This window comes from Penicillium oxalicum, chromosome I (genome assembly GCF_001723175.1).
Source record: "Penicillium oxalicum strain HP7-1 chromosome I, whole genome shotgun sequence".
Taxonomy (NCBI): Eukaryota; Fungi; Ascomycota; class Eurotiomycetes; order Eurotiales; family Aspergillaceae; genus Penicillium; species Penicillium oxalicum.
In genome coordinates this window covers 96766-116131 of record NC_064650.1, presented here as the reverse complement: position 1 = coordinate 116131, position 19366 = coordinate 96766, and the positions used below count along the sequence as shown (strand labels likewise).

The 19366-nt window shown below is 52.4% G+C and overlaps 7 protein-coding genes across 7 annotated transcripts; 3 read left to right on the top strand and 4 right to left on the bottom strand.

Moving 5' to 3' along the window:
* Positions 1–473: 473 nt before the first annotated feature.
* On the bottom strand, positions 474–1907 carry POX_a00035 (uncharacterized protein; the record flags this gene model as incomplete). Its single annotated transcript, XM_050108985.1, has 2 exons — positions 474–1097; positions 1146–1907. The coding sequence occupies 2 exons, from the start codon at positions 1905–1907 to the stop codon at positions 474–476; spliced, it is 1386 nt and encodes a 461-aa protein (XP_049972753.1).
* A 1471-nt stretch (positions 1908–3378) lies between these two features.
* Positions 3379–4890, bottom strand: POX_a00034 (Replication factor C subunit 3; the record flags this gene model as incomplete). Its single annotated transcript, XM_050108984.1, has 5 exons — positions 3379–3785; positions 3921–4307; positions 4381–4555; positions 4610–4697; positions 4760–4890. The coding sequence occupies 5 exons, from the start codon at positions 4888–4890 to the stop codon at positions 3379–3381; spliced, it is 1188 nt and encodes a 395-aa protein (XP_049972752.1).
* Positions 4891–5201: 311 nt separating this feature from the next.
* On the top strand, positions 5202–6143 carry POX_a00033 (Actin-related protein; the record flags this gene model as incomplete). The annotated part of the gene is made up of 6 exons (XM_050108983.1): positions 5202–5207; positions 5276–5390; positions 5426–5700; positions 5770–5882; positions 5950–6028; positions 6096–6143. 6 exons carry the CDS (start codon positions 5202–5204, stop codon positions 6141–6143), a joined length of 636 nt encoding a protein of 211 aa, XP_049972751.1.
* Positions 6144–6529: 386 nt separating this feature from the next.
* Positions 6530–8277, bottom strand: POX_a00032 (tRNA (adenine(58)-N(1))-methyltransferase non-catalytic subunit trm6; the record flags this gene model as incomplete). Its single annotated transcript, XM_050108982.1, has 3 exons — positions 6530–7099; positions 7180–8122; positions 8192–8277. The coding sequence occupies 3 exons, from the start codon at positions 8275–8277 to the stop codon at positions 6530–6532; spliced, it is 1599 nt and encodes a 532-aa protein (XP_049972750.1).
* Positions 8278–9370: 1093 nt separating this feature from the next.
* POX_a00031 (uncharacterized protein) lies at positions 9371–11915 on the top strand (the record flags this gene model as incomplete). Its single annotated transcript, XM_050108981.1, has 3 exons — positions 9371–9773; positions 9833–10752; positions 10815–11915. The coding sequence occupies 3 exons, from the start codon at positions 9371–9373 to the stop codon at positions 11913–11915; spliced, it is 2424 nt and encodes an 807-aa protein (XP_049972749.1).
* A 1623-nt stretch (positions 11916–13538) lies between these two features.
* POX_a00030 (uncharacterized protein) lies at positions 13539–16089 on the top strand (the record flags this gene model as incomplete). The annotated part of the gene is made up of 7 exons (XM_050108980.1): positions 13539–13614; positions 13703–13771; positions 13843–14193; positions 14272–14823; positions 14901–14922; positions 15005–15809; positions 15928–16089. The coding sequence occupies 7 exons, from the start codon at positions 13539–13541 to the stop codon at positions 16087–16089; spliced, it is 2037 nt and encodes a 678-aa protein (XP_049972748.1).
* Positions 16090–16368: 279 nt separating this feature from the next.
* Positions 16369–19233, bottom strand: POX_a00029 (uncharacterized protein; the record flags this gene model as incomplete). Its single annotated transcript, XM_050108979.1, has 5 exons — positions 16369–17087; positions 17185–17583; positions 17649–18557; positions 18620–19145; positions 19225–19233. 5 exons carry the CDS (start codon positions 19231–19233, stop codon positions 16369–16371), a joined length of 2562 nt encoding a protein of 853 aa, XP_049972747.1.
* Between the last annotated feature and the right edge of the window lie 133 nt (positions 19234–19366).

Here is a 19366-nt window from a genome sequence, read left to right as displayed (position 1 = left end):
CTGTTCTATCAAGGTACAACGCCGACAGAATCTGGCATGTGGGGATGTCTGCAGGCAAGGAGCACAAGAGACTCGATCTTCAATGTACTTCCAGCGAGTTTATACGGCCTGCGCTATGTGGATTCATTTTCAAAGTGGTTGGCAAAAAGGTGGAGGAGGCAGGTCCCAGGTCACGGTGGACGGACCCAGTGCTCGACCTATTCATATGTTTTTCTTTTTTTCTTTTCTTTTCTTTGACTAACCACCTCTAGTCCGCCCAGGGGCTGGCAAGGCTCACGCGAAATTTAACCACCTACCATTTTTCGACAATCCTAGAAGGTCAAATTACTTAGAGATCTGGAGGAGGGTAAAGAAAAAAAAGTAAGAGATTTGGCATCAAAACTTCGTTCAATTTTTAGAGAGGGTACATGAATAGGGCACGCTCCATAAGGCGGTCATAAAAAGAGCGTGGCCCATTTGCAAGCACGATCCGCCTACAACTTTTCCACAGATGCGGCATCATTGACGGTGACAACCTCCGCGCGGCCCTTGTTGCGCTTGGTGATTCGGAACCCACCGACCAGGAAGAATAGAGCTTCCAGGCCGAAAACAACCGCCAGCGTCACCATAGCACCCACCACTCCAGCGACGGCACGGGACATGCCACTGGAGCTCGAGGACGAGGGTCCGGTGGTGTTGGACGCGCCGGCGGTACTGGCAGAGTCTGCCGCACACACCCCATCCGTGTTGCCGCAGAGGTCGCACCATTGAGCGGTTGAGGAGATGGCAATCTTCTCAATACCGGACTTGAAGTCGGACCAGGAGAGCAGATCCTGGGTTTGACCGAACAGAGGCCAGACAGTGGGCTGCGCAGCACCGGTCAGGGTTCCATTGCGGAACATAAACCGCACACTCAATTCGTCCTGGGCGGGCATGCCCGTCCCAGTGGCATTGGTCACCAGCTCAAAGGCCATGGATGACGCGTAGTCGGGGATCCCGGTGAAGTCGACCGAGGCAGCGGGCAGCTGCGCCAGGCCGAAGAACGACAGGAATGTCCCGTACGAGCCAAAGGAGATGGTCAGCTTGGACTTGCCCCCGTGGTGATGGTCTGAGTGAGGCTGTCAAGAATTTCTCCGCGCGAGAGTGGCCCCGGAGATGGCACGCACGGGATCAGAGGCATTGTAAGCCAGATGGTACTGTTGGATGTTGGCGAGCTGGAGCAACTGATCATATGTCTCGCTAGTGGGCGAACTTGCGGTCGAGTTGTGAATTCGGCCCACATTCAGATAATCGAAGATCTCGTATGCCTTTTTGAAGCTCATCTCCGACGGGGAGAAGGTCGAGTTGAGGAAAGGCGACAGCGACTGGTAAAATTCCTTGGTCGACTGCAGCAGGGTGTTATACGCGGTGGATGCGAAGTAGTTGTTGCTGCTGATGGAGGCTTTGTTGCAGTCACTGGAGCCCTGCAGCCAGGTTGCACCCTCCTTGCTGTTGCTGGATGAGGTGGCAGTGATCTGGACCAGCTGGTAGCCATTGAGCGGGGCTTCGACCGTCGTGGAGTTGGCCAGCGTCTGCTTGGCACTGTTACCGGCCGGCGGATAGACACCCTGCAGGAAGCCCACGGCCGAGTTCTGCAGGACCGCGTCGGCGGGGGAGCTGGCGTTGATCTGGGCGGGATTGACAATCACCGGGCTGATGCCCTCGATCTGGTGGTCGGACCCATCAACGACATATCGGTTGCGATAGAAAGAACCGGCGTCAAACACCTCATTGTAGCCCAAATAGGTCAGCTGGGTATTGCCGAGCACCTTGGCCGTGCGATCGCCATGCCGGGCAAAGATGTACGCCCCGACGACACGTTCCGCCTCGACTACCGAGGCTGATAAGGAGGCTGCGAGCAGCAGACCCGACTGAATGGACGAGCGCATCTTGAGTTAACTTAAGAGAAGTGAAGATTCCAGAGAGAAGGAAAGAGGAAGAAGGATCCCTCTTGAATTTCCAAAGAAGGGTAGAGATGAAGAAAGGAAAACCGGAGTCCTGCTCTCAAGCTTTGGCTGCTAGCGCACAACAGATGCTCGGTGGAGGAGCTAAAACCTGCCTGGCAGACGATGGAGCCACACCCCCATTATTTATACTGGCGTCCAGTAGTTCCAGGTTCCTGGTCAGACTCAGACTCATCCGCGGAGAAGGCATTGCATCAAAACTGGTCGCGGACCAGCCCAGCCAGGTCCTCCGCTCACGTTCCAATTGGAACTCGCCGGGAGCTTCCGATCCGTCGCCAATTGCTCCATTTTTCCTCTCGCCCAAGGACGTGTGCAATTGGTGTTCTTTCTTACGATCGTTGATGATCCATGTTGCCAGACTGATTCGGTCAACACCTCGATGTCCCTGGGCGTGGGTGCGGGGTCACACCGAAATTTGTCCACCTTTTTCACTGTTTCCACCTTATCGCCCGGATGGCCCCTCCCAATGCAAATTAGACTGGTTGTAATGACAGTTTTCCCCCTGGCAAGCTGTAGTAGACTTTTGCCGAGCTACAAGCTGCCAACTAGTACAGGCCCAGTGCGTGTGCATTTCACCAGCACATATGACAACGAATCTTTATTCATACTCAGAAATCCCCAATTGCAGCTGGTCGGGCATTGGACTCGAGACTTGATAAGAGATGCTGTACGGTGGAAAAAACTTCTTCCCGTCCAGATGGGGTGCGATAAGCAAGTCGACTCCCGAAGGTTTGTAGCGGGGGCGTGGGGGGGGGGGGGGGCCTGTGCAGGATGCAGGATGTACCGATGCCCATCAGATAATGGGCATGACGCGATCTCATCCGTGTGAAGAGATACAAAGTCATGTGGACTAGCGAACAGTCGAATGAGGAATAAATAACAGGGGGCAAGAATCACAGTACCACTATAATGAGGTATCATATCGGGTAGTACCAGTGATATACTTGATAATTGCTGACAGATTCAAGGGGTAATGCGATAGGAAGCATTACCGAATCGGAGAACAGGATGGACAGAACTTAGAACGGACGGAACTGGTGGGGACTACCACCAGCAGAACAATCAGTGACATCGAAAGGTACCCGTAGCTGTGCATGGGATATACCTTGGTACCTAGAGGCCCGACGTGCCTTTGATCTCCACTGAGAGATGCTACGCCCGGCCTTTGATCGCAGCATGTCTGGAAAATGCAGCCTGTATGAGGATAGAACCTCATCAACCGATTATTTGGGTGGTCTTTAAGCCACAGCATACAAGCTAGAGGGGGGAGAGAGCTCAATAGTAGGGTCATGAGATTTTTGCAGCGGGTGGTATCGCGCTTCATGTCGTATCGAGGAGAAATTGGAATAAGGACATCACAAAAAAAAAAGAAGAGAAGCAACTGCCAAACAGGCGATCATGCCATCGCGACACCCTTGTCACCCATTAATTCGCAGCCATTGCGGACCACGCCCACCAAACCACCCGTTTGAATCACTTCGGAGCCACCGCCCGATAAGCGCCATTCGATCTCGGCGAGACCCTCGAGCCACGTGACGCGTGTTTGTGCGGGGACGTCCAACCGTTGTAGCTGGTCGGCCAAGGCCGATAGAATATCAGCCAAAGCCAGGCCTTTGCTAGATTTGAGCGTGTTCACCGTGTTGAGACATGAGGTCACGTCACTGGTGGAAAGAATTGTGCGCATGATTGTTTCGATATCACCGGGATGAGGAGCCGCGATGCAGTCGTAGATGGTTTCGTTGGTGATCAGTTCATGTTCCGCCAAGGGCGCATTTGGGGCGTCCCGCGTCGGCAACGGGATACCTGAAGCCATGTGTAAGCCAGAGCTCTGTGACTCTTGACCACCTTCCGGGATGGGACAGATTTTCCGAGCCATGTTTTGAAGGGAAGAAAAGAAAGAGGACCAAAAAAAACTTCTATCGAGGGGAGAGAACTTACTGCTGGCATGGCAGGCTTGAAGAACATTCAGCGCTCGTCGCATGTCTCCCTTACTGAGTCGAACAAGACTCTCTACCGCCTCGGGTTGAATCCGCACATTTTCCTTTTCGATCACTTGATCGACCAGCACTCGAATATCGGCCTCTTTGAGGGGACTGAATCGGAACCGCGTACATCGTGACAAAAGAGCAGGCGACAATTTATGTGTGTAGTTGGCGATGATGCAGAACCGAGTGTTTGCGGTGTATTTTTCCATAATCCGACGCAGGGCCATCTGCGCTGTGGATGTCATGGCGTCAGCCTCGTCGAGGATGATCAACTTGAAGCCCGCAAGCGCCGAGGTACTGTCCTTGGATGCAGGGGCCATGGAGAATATTTGTTTCGTGCCTGTTCGACCAGCAAAGTCAGTTTATCCGGAGCACTGTCGGAGGAGCTGTCCGATCGCCATCAAGAGCCTCACTTGCAAAAGTTTTGATCTGTTCTCGGACGACGTCAATGCCACGATCGTCACTGGCATTGAGCTCGAGCACCATCTGCCGCATGTTCTTCGTCCCGTATATCCGCCGGGCAAGTGCCAAAATAGTAGATGTCTTGCCCGTTCCGGGAGGACCATAGAGAAGGAGATGAGGTAGGCGCTAGCAGACCGTAAGCATTCATTCTATCGGTTTGGCCTTCCGCGGCACACGTACGTTCTTTTCGACGAATTTGTTGATCGTGGCCAGGATGTCTTGATGGCCGGAGACATCATCTAGCGTACTCGGACGATATTTCTCGACCCTGTTTGCAAGAGAATGATGAGTATGATATCGTTTTGTTCAGTGATGTGGGGAATCTCGCACCATGGGAGATTGTCTTGAGCTTGAATTGGCAGATCGGCCACTGTCCTCTTCTTTCCACTAGCATTCTCCGAGCTGAATTGGATGTCCTTGGAAGGAGCATCCACGTCCATTTCATCTTCGTGATCTGACATGCTTGCAAAAATCCTCGTGGTGGCAATAGATGGGAGGTGAAACTTGTAATTGTGGTTGAATTGGCCCAGTAGATCGCGAAAAGTGAAGCTTAACGCGTGAAACGCGTTAAGAGGAGCTCGGGTCGGAAAATCAAAGTCCAGTCCGATTGAGGCACTGAGGCACTGAGGTAAGCTCCCGCACCTTTTGGTGAAGCGGGTCGATGTCATTGCCCAACTGTACCGCCTGCACCGCCCGCACTCGCCGACTCCGCGACATCAACCTGGTGAACGTATACTCTCCCCAAATTGAAGCTTCTCGCCGACCATTCATCATGCCGGTAAGATCGGGAAATTCTCGACCGCTCAAATTGGAAATCTTGGTGGGGAATTGACATGGCTATGCTAGGCTTATCACTCCATCTTCCTAGAGGACCGTGATGTCCCCGTGATAGGTACCATGCCCCGCCCGCAGCTGTTCTGCTGCCCTGTTGCTCTTCAAATGTCTGGACGCCGCATGAGCTGTAAGAATGCCAGAATTGATCAGATTGAATGATAGGGAACTTCCCTATTCTGCCATTGCGCACACGAACTCGTGGTCCCGCGTACACACTCGCTGCGCTACCCCCCAACACGCCAGACATGGACGTCACCCCCGAGAATGAATCCTACGATTGCGTTGACGAGATCCTGTCCCTCTTCCGTGCCAATGTGCTGTTCCGAAACTTTGAGATCAACGGCCCTGCAGACCGCATGCTCATCTACGGAACCCTCTTCATTAGCGAGTGCCTGGGCAAGGTGAAGCCTACGATGAGTGCCCGCGATGCTGAGAAGGTAACTTGCCCGCGCAAGCCTGTCGCTGAGTATTGCCGGGAGCTATGACTGATAAATTGTACTCGATAGGCGTTGATAAATGCTGCACTCGATAGCTTCGCCATTCCTGGTGATGTCTCATTCCCCTTGAACCAGGCCTTTGAGCCTCCCCGTGATCGTCAGGATGCGGAGACTCTGCGGGCGTACGTACAATGACTCCTAGGATACTTGAATCTGTCGGCTCACTGGCTAAAATGCTGCATTGAACAGATACATCTCGCAGGTGCGGCAGGAAATTGCTATGCGACTACACGCCAGATTATACCCCGGTGGGGAGGGACCTTCCAAGGTAAATGTGGCCCTGCCTCTCAGCCGCAGAGGCATCACGAAAAAGCCCACTTCTAACGTCAGTGCAGTTCTGGCTCAGCTTCACAAAGAGAAAGTTCATGGGCAAGAGCCTGTAGGCATACCAGGCGGTTGTATATTGTTTCATGAAATTCAGCGTAGCAATGAACCATTTTTGACCCGGTCAAGTCGTCTTTCTACGTATAAATCAGACAGCTCTGCAACCCAGAATCAGCTTTCTACTGATCTCACTCATTGTCTTCTCATTAATTCGGGTCGGTGGCTTTCTCGCTCGAGCAATTGTAGCCTAGGTGGACGGCGAGGCAAACGTCCATTACGGGTCCTCTAATTACTCGTTGGATTCAAGCTTCGGGTGGAGGCTATGTATCTGCGCGATAAAGCCATGATACCTTACAGATGGGCCAGCGACATGCGCATTAAGTTATGTATTCAGCAGTATTGTCTACATGGTGGCCCACCGAAGTCGCCCGATCCCATCTGAGCCTTATGACACCATTTCCACATCCCGATCACTCGCAGGTGTAGACGTGGCTTCCACCTTACGCTTCTTTCGGAAGGTGCCTGCAGCCTGAATGTTCTCAGCCGTAGGGATGACGTGCACGCCGTGGAAGAGATAGCCCTCTGACCCTCCCCTACCGGTCATGAGCGGATGCGTTCGACCAGGCAGGACCTGCCAAGCACGAACTCGGGTTGTGTGCAATGTCGGAGGCAAAAGCTGGGTGGGATCAAGGGGAAACTCGTCGAAAAGGGGGCTCAAGTCCACCGTCTCTTCTTCAGAAGACCTTGTCATTTCCAGATCGCGTTTCTTGTTGATGAAAGCCGTGCGGCGAGAGGTCGAGTAAAGATCCATGAGTTCGGTAAGGGGTTCAATAGACGGGGAGTAGATTGCCACCGCCGCTGACCCAGAAAGAAGTGGTACGGTGTGTTTGAGGATACCTGCAGGCTCCAACAGCGTAGCCACGACCAGGCCGTCAAAGCCTCCAGCACGTGCCTCATCCGTGACAGCACGGAATTTCTCCCAGCGATTGCGCTTGAAGAAGTATGCGGTGCGCTGCTGGCCTTCAATGCAGCAAGCTCCTCGGTTGAAAGAGCCGGAGGCTCATTCGAAAGAATGGGATCTGTCGATGGATCCACCAGTTGCAACCACGACACAGTCTTGAGATGAGTATGGAGAGGGTGGGATTCGTCAGGAGTATTGATATCGTAGCCGAAGTACTTCAATAACGAAAGATTAGGTTGTGAATACGAGTGAATGACTGTAATAGTATTCCCTTGGGCGGACATCGGGCGAGGACGTTTATGCCGGGGCGTTGGCGCAATCGGCTTGTTCTCTGAAGGCTCTTTCTCAACGTGTGTCGCGCTCGAGTTGTCATTGGGCTCCTCTTCCTCATCCTCCTCGTCCTCAGGGTACAGTATTCCCATCCGCTCAGCCATTGCCGCAACCACAAGACCGCCGGTATCGTCAACCACAAAGTATCGACCGTTAGGTCTGACGGTTGAGATTGCATCGAGGGTCGAGTCGCCGCCGTGGTGTACATTTCCCAAACATCCAAGCAGTCCCACGTGCTCATCGCGCAGTTCCATTGTCCGTTGGGCATCCCGTTGGTTGAGCAGATAATTGGTGAGGAAACCCACGTCTAACGGCAAGACTGTGAATCTGCGGATGTACTTCTTTCGCTTGCGTAGCGTGTATTTGGCAAGCGAGAAGGCCGTCTTCTTATCCAAATTGGTGTGCGACTCCAGTAGCCTCGCCACAATCTCCTTGCCTGCTCCGCTGGTCTCTTTTTTCAGCTCCTCAATCTCTTGTGTCGTCAATTTTTGGGTGGAAGCGTCGTCCGTGATCGTGCGATTGGTGCGCATTGGTATGGGTGTAGAAGATCCTGACTCTCCTTCCTCGCCCTCTCCATCTGCGTCGGCCTCTTCTATGAGGTTCTCGGCGTGAAGCTCCTCTGCCGGCACGATGCGCAGCTGATAGCCATCGTTTTGGGGGGCGTCAATGATTTCGAATGTCAAGAAGAATGGACGGCCGAGAATCTGGTTGGCAGCGAAGCTTCCATATTTTCCTAACTGAATCACGCTGCAGACTCCGCGTCAGCCCTATCATTCAAGTTCAGACACGTGAGGCCCTACAGGCTCATAGACGTACGTATTTGGCACAAGCTTCACGATGCGAGTCTGGTCTGAGGGCAGTTGGATCACCACATGTTGATTTGGGCGAATGGAGGAATGCATGTCGAGCACAGCAGTCTTCACGATCGTTCACAGATAACCACTGCTCGTCCTCACGAGTCGCAGAAGTGCCAGCTTAGGAAGATCAACGCGGGCAACTTTTTTTTCCTTGAGATTGCGAGCCAATCAGGACTTGTTGTCACATCACAGGTGGAGGACATCGCGGAGAAGTGTTTTTCCGACCGACTTGAAGATTGCGATTGCTGAATATCTATTTGTATTGCAACTCTCTGCGCATATTTCACAACTGCCTTGACTGTGGGACGGATAAACAGCAAGGCGATCTCAAGATTTGGACGCCATTCACTGGGGATACATTCACAAGGCATTCATACTATCGCCACTTGCCCTTCTTCTCGACCTGCATCAGGTAGATGTCCACAGAACGCCCCAATGTGGCGCAGCAACCATACTTATGTAATACCAATACACGAACTCGGCCGGCAGTTCCCCAGCCCACTCCATCAAGCGCGGATTGATCGACGGTACTGTAAAGTGTAAGATTCAATAACGTGGGTGCCTGTGCTGCGGCCCGCCCTGATATCATCATCTATGGGGAAATGCTCCAGCCCGGAGGCGGTACAATCAATGCAGGCTGGGCTGAGCCATTTCAGGCCAACCTCCCTACGCTACGGCCTCTTCCTCGCCTCCTTCCGAGCCGGTCCCAGGAGACTTGTCTTTCCAAAGCATTAATTATGCTCAAAGTATACATTTGACTTTCTTGCCTATTTCTTTTGTCTCGCAGAACCTGCACCGCCTTAGCTGCGACGATTGCAAAGCATCCAAGTGACGAAGCTACATTGTCCGGTCTCGATCTCAGGAGACACTAATCGCTTCGTTTTCGGTTCCATGATTGATTGACAGACAACAATTCTTCTTTCCTTATCTCCTACCCCTACGACTACTTATGGTGTTTCGCAAAGCTCCTTCACCTTGTTTGGAAGACCTGCAACCGTGGAAGAAGAGTCAATAGATTTCGCACCAGCCGCTCTCTACACACCGTCTCCTTCGCAACCCCGAAGTGCTCTACAACCAGCTATATTCAAAGGTCCCATATATCAGCCGGATTTGGAAAAAGCCAGCTACTTTTGGCCTCATGTCGCCAGAAGAAGCACAGCAGTCGTCAGGCCGTTCGCCGGCCGGTCGGCCGCACAATCCGTGGACTGAGAGCACAGAGGATCGTACAGCATATGAATATGAATACACAGCAGCAGCAACTGGGGCGACACATCCTGATGACTCAACGCAGGACATAAAATATATGCCGCCGGCTTTGCAAGTGGGCCATTATCCGTCAACGGACGATCACTGGGACCAAGCCGTTCAGCCAGCCTTGCGTCGTCAAAACGACGCCAATGCCGAGTCACCTGTTCATCTTCAATCAAAGAATCCATTTCTCAAAACGCGCCGTGCCGAACAGAGTCAAGACTGGGTGAATTCAGATGAATGGGATGATCAGGGTGGGCTCAATTCTGCAAACCATGACCACATGCACCAAGGTATGTGGCAGACAGCTCGAGTACAAGCAAGATTTTTACTACACGGCTAACGTCTCCAGCAGATGGATTTATCCCGATGACCGCGCGTCTTTCTATAGGTGATGACGCAGAAAATAGAGTATCTCCCTGGGCAAATCACCAGTCTACTCGCGTGGACGCTCCTCGCCCAGTCTCCGTAAATCCGCCTTACGAAGCTTCCCCTTGGGGCTCGCTGTCTACCAACAATGTCTTGGGCTCCCAGATTATATACGACGAGGAAGGTCGTTCGGCGACAAATGCACAAAACCTCGTTCCACAACCCTTCCATGCCGGGGGAAAGAGTGGGTTGCAACCACCCAGGGAAACGGACAGACCAGCATCAGATGCCGGCTTAAAGGCCCCGTCTTTGGTTTCCAGTGCCGCCTCAGCTTTGTCGCACGAATTGATTGATCTTGAGGTCGTCGATACCAAGACAGGACGAGGACACGGTTCCCAGCCAGGTGGTCCGGACGATCTGTTCTTCGTATCTGGGCAAGTGGTAGATCATGGTGATGCAGTCGCCCAACAGCCTGATTTACCGCCGAGTCACATGTCGCAAGATAGAGCTCCATCTCTCCCACGCAGAAAACTCTCTCCTGCAGAAGAGGCCAGACAGAGGGAACAGCGAGCTGAAACGTATACGATCCGAAAAATCAATTGGACCAATCACAAGGGTCATCTTGTTCTGTCGCCTATTTTGACGCAGAACAAGAATGGCCCATGTCCGCTACTTGCGCTTGTCAACGCGCTCGTTCTGAAAGCGGACCCCGACGCAGAACCGCCCATTTTGCGCGCATTGAAACGACGTGAACAGATATCGCTGGGGTTGTTGATCGAGGCTCTTTTCGACGAGCTTACGACGTCTCTTGGGCCTACGGATGAATTCCCCGATATTGAGGTCCTCTCCCAATTTCTGACGATGCTGCACACGGGCATGAATGTCAATCCCCGGCTGACCCTGGTAAGTACCCTCCTTAGGAAATGGGAACTTTGAGAAGTATGATAATTTGCTAAAGTCTCCAGGAAACAATGACCTCCCTGGGTACTTTTCAGCAGACTCACGATATGCAGTCATACAGCACCTTTGGTATTCCTCTAGTTCACGGCTGGCTTGCCTCGTGGTCGAGTCCCGAACACGCCGCTATGACCCGATTGGCGCAATACCATGAGGACATTCAACTCCTGCCATTCCGTCAGCAAGATTACGAGGATCGTATCATGCGGGGGGACTCACTGACTGCCGACGAAGAACGGATCATGGCCGACATTGAAACCATCCAGAATTTTGTCCAGATTGAGAACGTCACCCAGCTGAGCCCCTTTGGTCTGACGCAGTTATCGACCCAGTTAGCCCCAGGGTCGATTTCCATCCTCTTCCGCAACGATCACTTTTCGACGCTGTACAAGCACCCGCAGTCTCAAAACCTTTACACGCTGGTGACCGACGCCGGCTATGCCAACCATGCCGAGGTTGTGTGGGAATCGCTCGTTGACGTGACAGGTTTCAACTCCCAGCTGCTTGCTGGTGATTTCCGTGTTGTCAGTCATGATCCTCCTCGCTCAGCAGGTTCTGAGAGTCCCGTTGGCCCTGCGGTCCCGCCGCGGCCGAACGTGACGACTTCCATCTCCCCATCGAGCGCTGAAACCCCCCGGCGACCTCTGTCTCGACAGGAACAGAGTGATGCAGACTATGCCTTTGCTCTGTCGCTACAGTTCCAAGAAGAAGAGCGGCGAGAACGCACCGAGGACCAGTCCAGCAGGGATGTACCGACTGCGACCCCTCCGCCTCCTCGCGCTCATCGCCACTCGGTGCCCGTTCGTTTCAGCGGGCCTGCAGTGCACATGGACAACCCCCCTACCCGAACCTCCAGTACTGGCCTGCGAGCTCGGCCACCTCCGGGCTCTTCTGGCGCCAACGATCCTCACGCCCCGCCCCCGCCGTATGAACGATCGCCGAGCGGCGCTCCATTTTCGCCCTCGTCGCCCGCAGGTCCGACATTTGATCAAATCGATCCGTCTCTGTCAGGTTCTCGAAACCCGCGTCAACGATACTCGCAGCCGGTCCCCCCGGGTCATCGACATGGTCACGAGCGACCGAAAAACAAAGACTGCATTATGATGTGATGTGAATCTGAACTTCGACTTCTTCCATGGCCCAACGGTGCCACATCTCACGCAATCTTTGAGATCGATCTCGCCTCCGTGTCTCTGCTTCCTTTCTTTCCTTTCTTTCCTTTTTTTCCTGAGTCTTGTGGTGTAATTCACGTCAGGCCAGACTCCACGAATTTTACGAAGCCACGATGCCCCATGTGTACCTCTAGACTAGCTGCTGTTCTATCCCCCATCGTTTGTAGTCCTAAGCTGAAATTATTTCTCTCTCTCTCTCTATTCTCTGCCTATCATTCTCTTTCCCCTGATTATTGGAAAAGCTTCATCTCACCCTCTTTCCGCCCTAAGGTTGAAAGCCTGTTCCTACTTAACTGGATTCTCCACGGAGATCGCAAAAATCAACACGGACCTTCTCCGCATCAACGGGTGTGCTCCGTCTTCTTCATCGGGCACGCGTGAAGATGGAGAAGCGGGGAAGGCACCTTCACTGACATGCAGGGGGACGAATCCTTCACCCTGTGAGCTGACCAGCATCAGGGTTCAGCTGTCCAGTAGGCCGAAGACAAGATGGACTCAACTTCCGCAGTACTCCCGATTTGTCCGGTGTCCTGCAGACCCTCCTTTGTGTTGCAGAGAGTTCCACATCCTGGTCTTTTGCGGAGGGTTGTCAAAGTGGAGCTGGTGGCATTTCGTCAGGGCGGATAATTTCTTTTTTTTATTGCAATATGTTATGCTCCGATCTGATCTTATATGCTTTGATGTGAGATTTTTCCGGCAGCACGTTCCTGGGAAGTTCTCCGGATGGAGTTCATCCAGATGATCAGGAGCACATGTGGAGATGCGGAAAGGAGCGTCTTCGGTCATTGGAGGAGTATTCCTACTCTCTCACCCTCGGACTGTTTCACCTACCATAAGTGCTCAGAGCCTCGGAGGAATCATTCATACAGGAACACGATCTGACCAGGCTTCCTTGAAGGTCATGGGAGAAAATATCGCTCTACCTTTCCCCTTTCTATGACAAGCCAAGGAGTCTGGCTCTCGCTCTGTAGGAGGAGGATGGGTCCGGCTATCGCGAGTTTTGTCGCGGCGATATGCATAGGGCTGGTTCTTCTCTTTTCCGAAGTTGCAGGCCAGCTCTATTTCCTCTACATTCCAGGCTGGTCTTCGGCCCATTTTCCTCTTTGGATTCGGTTCTTCAGGGTTGCAGAATTGTTTTTTCCTCCACCACTGATGATGCAGTTCAACTCAGGTTCCTAGGCCTCCTCATTTGGTGAAGTGTCCAAGCTCTTCATGCATCCCCGGAAATCATCCCAGAGGAGAACAACGGTGGCTTACGGGCGCTGCTCGCTCTTTCGACACTATTCGTGACCGCATTTTGCCGTGTCAAAAGCGGGTGTATCTCCATCCTCTTCGGTGCTTGCATCAGCCTTCATCTCCAGTGCGTGATGCTGCCCTGTGGAAGGTTGGACCCACTGTCACAATGGGGTGGATACGTTTTTGAAGGCCGAATGGCCCTTTGCATGATCTACACTATAAGTACGTCAAATGGGTCTGGAATGGAAGCTTTATTTTGCTTCCTCTCTGCTGTGCTGCTTCGTGGTGTGACCTTGACTGCGACTCGACTCAGATCCTTGCGTCATGTATAGCCCAGGCTTAGTAGCCCTCGCGGCTCTCGTTTGCTCCGCCAATGCCCAGGTAGCCGGTTGGGGACAGTGTGAGTGTCTTCTGGCTACAGAGATTTCTCATTGGTCGATTTGTAATCTAAAGGAGGGGAAGACATGATTAACTGACCGATATTCCAGGTGGCGGGCAAGGATACTCGGGAAGCACCTCGTGCACGTCGGGCTTTGCGTGTACTTCACAAAATCCCTGTAAGAGACTCGCGGTTCCTCGGCGATCAAAACCATCAATACATCCTTTTTCTAATTGAATTTTCTTCCAGGGTACTACCAGTGTCTTCCAGGAACAGCAGCGGCAACATCGTCAACAACAACTGCCAAAACATCCGCTGTGACCACGACGACCAAGGCTCCTGGCACATCAACAACTCTGAAGACGACTACTGCCACTCAGACCGCAACGAAGACCTCTGCTACCTCCGGAGGGGCTACTTGTACAGGCACATTCAGTGCCATCTCAGCCAAAGACTATGTTGACCAATTACATCCCGGCTGGAATCTGGGTAACACCCTCGACGCTATCCCCAATGAAGGCTCTTGGAACAACCCTCCAGTGGTGGCTTCCACTTTCGACTACGTGAAAAAGGCTGGATTCAGAAGTGTTCGTATTCCAGGTAAGCAGCTAAGCTCAGTCCTCTAGCCAGTCATTTTCTTATCGCCCAAATTGTCTCGATGCTGATAGTTCTACGAAGTCACCTACACAAATCACTTCACTGGTAGCTCACCAGATTGGACCGTCGATCCTGCATGGTTGAGCCGGGTCTCCGACGTTGTTGACATGGTCACCTCTTTGGGCTTGTACGTCATTGTGAATGTTCACCATGGTAAGAAAATCGCCCGCGCGCTAGAATCACGGCGGTTTTGCTTCCCCCAAATACTCACAGTGATCTCAGATTCTACAAGCTGGGCCGATGTCACCGCCCCCGGTGCCAATTTGACCATGATCGAGGAGAAGTTCTATCGGCTGTGGTACCAGGCTGGCACTAAACTCGCTTGCAAGTCCAGTCTGGTTTCGTTCGAGCCCATCAACGAGCCTCCTTGCAACAACGCTGCCGATGCCGCGGAAATCAACAAGCTTAACAAGATCTTCCTTCAGGCAATCAATGACGCCGGGGGCTTCAACTCGAAAAGAGTTGTGACTCTGGTGGGTGGTGGCGAAGACAGCGTGAAGACCTCGCAATGGTTCGAAGCCCCGGTGGGCTTCTCGAACCCTTGGGCCCTTCAATTCCACTACTACAGTCCTTGTAAGTGCAATTTCACTTCAAGACGTTGAAGTTCCGCTTGGAAGGCCTGAAATACAGTGGCTAACCCCTTGGCACAGACGACTTCATCTTCAGTGCATGGTAAGTCAATTTGGGTTCAGTGTTGTCCTTGCTTTCCATTTTTCATTTGTCGATTGAACTTGCCATACTAAGATCCTGTCAGGGGCAAAACAATTTGGGGATCCGACGCCGACAAGGCTGCCATCACATCCGACTTGACTCTGATGCGGAACAACTTCACCGATGTGCCAATCCTCGTTGGTGAATTTGACGCATCCCCAACCAACACCGAGGCTGCTGCCCGTTGGAAGTGGACTGACCACTTCGTACGCACCGCCCGCAGCCTCGGCTTCGCCTTGGTTCTCTGGGACAACGGTCTCGATCAATTGGACCGCAGCGCCGGAACATTCCGTGATCCTAACTCGATCTCCATCATCAACAAGTCTCAAGCTTCGACCGCCAACAGCCTGCCGGACAGCACCGTAGACGCGTCGGCCACGTCTCAATCTTCCTCTGCCTTCATTTACCATCAATATGGAACACCAGTGACAGATCAGAGCCTCCCCTTCATTTTCAACGGAAACACGTTGACCTCTATCAGCGATTCAACAGGCGCCACTTTGACTGCTGGCACTGATTACTCCGTGTCGGGATCTAACATTGTCTTTTCCAAGGCCTATCTTTCCAAGCATCTCACCGCCACTACTGCGCCCGGCGTGATCGCAAGTCTCACGTTGACTTTCTCTGGCGGTGCTTCCACTCCACTGGTGCAGCTCGTTCAATGGAAGCCGCCAACATTGTCTTCGACCTCTGCAGCTGCTTCTTCCGTATCCGGTTCCGATTTAAGCATCCCCATCACTTGGGGTGGACTGCCTCGCCTGGCCGCTGTGAAGGCCTTGACGACCACCGGCACATACCTCGTTGACAGCTGGACGCAATATCTTGGTCCACTGCAGCAGGCTCGAGCAGTGAGTACTATCCCTTGGTGTCTATCTGAGACGGCTGGCTCGCAACAACACCCCTTGCCGTTTTCGCTGTTTTCTGATATGCTAACATCTCCATACTTTTTCTTTTCTGCAAAAACAGACCTATAACAGTCAATTCAACTGGGACAGCTCCCACGTGATCATCACCTCTTCGGCAATCAGTTCCGTCATCGCCGCTGGAACTTCCACAGTTTTCACTTTTGAATTCTATCCGCGGGTGGCCGGTGGTGTCAACACTGCCAACTTCACGTTGACTGTCTAAGAGATGGTGTCTTTGTAGTTCATGCGATTGCCGAAATTGGATCGGAGACTCATGTGATGATCTTGTTGATTTCGAATTTGTTACAGTTGTTCAAGGCAATCTTCGCACTGTGCCCTAGCACATTCAGCTCAGGAGCCGCCGTGATGCTAGGCATGATACGGGCCTACTGCATGAACTTGGAAAGCGATTCCACAATGTTCTAGGGTACAATCAGGGGAAACTCCTAGCAGACCTAGGCTATTGCTGATGCACCTAGGAATCAAAACAACCATTTCCTCACTAATATAACTTTCTCGGCTCCCTAAGTGGAAGTGCGGGATCGTACTTGTCCCACACAATCTTATTCTTTGCATCCAAGTGCGCACCCTCATCTGTGATATTGATCGTCGGGTCGGTTTCCCTCACCTCATGTCTACTAAAACCCCACTTGTCCCGTGGAATCCAAAGCGTGGGCGGCGGCGAACCGACACATGGCTCAAAGTACGCCGTCCGAAGCTCTTCCTCTGTATATTCGACCGCAGTCAAGTTCTTGCGAATCTTGCGACGAAGCGCCGCGTAATCCTGACGGAGATCTGGAAAGAACCACGACAGGATTGCGGTGGCGCGTGAACGCCGTTGCTCATTAATCTCCGCGACTACGTCTTCTTTCTCGAGTAAGATTTCCTCTTCGGCATCGAGGGAGCGCGGGAGGAAAGTGTTCAGAGGTGCGAGCGCCTCGTTGAGGGAGATATGGGCCAGAATCGTAAGGATGGTGTAGAGGGCCATGATCACCACGGGTCCAATGGCCGCTTTGATGGCAAAGAGACCGATCATGCACACTTCTGCAAGGTAGATACCGGTCAACAGATGCTGGAGCGCACGCGGATACACGAGACCCTTGGTGTCGATTTTGATGTCGTAGACGAAGAGGAAGTTGTATCGATATGCTTGATACACCAGATAGACACCTATGAATGCGAAACCGAGGATCAAGGGCGAGATGCACGAATACGTTAACGCTGAAGTAATGCGATTTGATGGTTACATTAGTAAGTGGAGGCGTCCAACCTTCCAAATAGTTTCCACGACACCGAGAGTTCTGTTGGGATATCTTACCAATGACCCCCATATTCGTGAAGACGGGGAAAACATTGCCCCAGCTGAGACTTCCCAGTTCCGCCCATCGTTGGAACAGACGTCGAGGGGAATACGCAAAGAACGTCGTTACAAATTTAAACACGAGGGCGCTGACGATCTGAACCAGCGCCATGGAACTCATGCTCAGGCCTTGCAGAAGGAAGTAGGAAATGTAGAAGTTCGTGGCTTTGGGCAAATTTTCGGCCAAAAGATCCTTGACTGATAGGGGATTCTTGATGATTTGAGCCGTCGCAGCAGACGCCGCTGAAGTCAAGGTCGTGACCAGGAAGACCTGCACGACTTGAAAGACAAAATGCGCATTTTGCGTGAATAGTTCGACTTGCGCTTGCGACGGTACACCCGCGCGCCGGGCACAGACTATTTGCAGGTAAGTCAGACTGATACGCAGATGCTCTCCCTTCGACGTGGAATCTACGACTTACTTCGACAGATGATCGGGACCAAAGACATCAATGCCACCAGCGCGGCGGAAGGTAGGAGACCCTCAATCGCGCCTTTGACAAAATCTGGGAGCTCGAGGATGAATTTCAGGAAAGGGAGAATCTTCGATAAATACGTAATGTTCGAAATCGTGCCGACTATTGCGGCGGGAAAAGACCAGAAGATGACCGTGGCTGCGAGAATCCCTTGCACTGCAAATTTTCGAATCATTCTTTGCCGCCAGCTCAGATTCAAGGCCGACCAGACCAGGTCATCCGGGGCAACCCCAATGAAGCGCGGTGTCATATGGAATGGCTGATGGTGGGAAAGAGTCTGCAACGCAATCTGTGCTTCGGACTGTGATCCGAACTCGACAAACATGGCGGAAAGCTGTTTCGCGTCGCCCCGCTGATGCTCAGCTTGGAGGATTTGAACCTCTTTGATGACCTCAGCCAGTCTCTCGCGGTACCAGCGAATCGAGTCCACCTTTTCGCCAAAGAGCAGTCTTCGACGGTGCGTGGGACGTTTCACGCCGGGCGGCCATATTGGTTCACCTGACTCACAGTCCTGACATGTGTCGAGCACGAGGTCGCCATATCTCGAAGCCTTCTGACGAGCTTGGTTTGCCTGACGAATGAGCTTGGTCTCGGCGGCCTCAAGGTTGAACGCAAGTTTGTCCCTCTCATTGACTAACTTTTCCAGTCGGTCACAGTCTGAGGTGACCCAGATGCGAGTGATGGTTTCACCAAAAGTCTGCCTTAATCTACCTTCGTCCTTGTATGCATCTGGAACGGACATGAACAAGACAGTTCGAGAGGAGAGGCGTGAGGCATAAACAGGAGAGTTCAAGTAAGCCTGGCGCAGAGTCGCATAGTAGAGGCTCTCGCGAGTGATTACATAGAAAACAAATGCTGTCATCCGGATTAGAACACTTCGGCGGGAAAGAGTCTCAGGAGGAGAATTATTCACTTACTGAAGAAAACCAAGGCAACCATGGCATTTGCGTAGTACCGGGTTGGGTTGGCGACATTGCTAAAACTCAACAGATCCAACTGAGTGTTGCCATTACCTCCCGTCGCATGGATTGGAAGAAGAATCGGCCAGGTAATCAGGCAGCCAAATGCGCAAATTCCGCATAAGACACGGAGGAATCTCAAAAGCAGATACCCATCCAGTGACGATCGGTGGAGGACGTGATTGTCCTCAATCTTCAAGAACGTACCAAGCCAGTTCACCCAACCGGAGGGCAATTCAGGACTCCTTTGATGCTCCTGAATGTCTGGCAAATGAGTTCTCGGTGCATACCAGCGTCGCTGAGTCCGGCGAAAGATGAGGAAGAGCCCAAACCAAAATGTTGCGTAGATGAACGCAGGCAGCAGGGTCATCATCAACGCCGTCCCTGACGATCCCCCTTCCCCCGTCAGCCCGCTTGCAATTTCACTGGAGGCAGATGAGGCATTGCCCCGAGAAGAACCGATGTTTGGGTCGTTGTTAGGATCCTACTTTCTATTGATTAGATTATTCTGTCCCGGCGTGAAAAACTACGGGGTGTATAGGGTAGGCCAGATCGCGACATACAAATGACATGACTTTTCATATGAAAATCTCGAGTATTGGCGAGAGCAGGCCTCTGTTGAGAGGAGATCGATTGCAGTCGAAGCTGAGGAACTCACCATAACCCATCAAGATTCGGATCCTACTTTCTGTTCGGTGTGAGGAA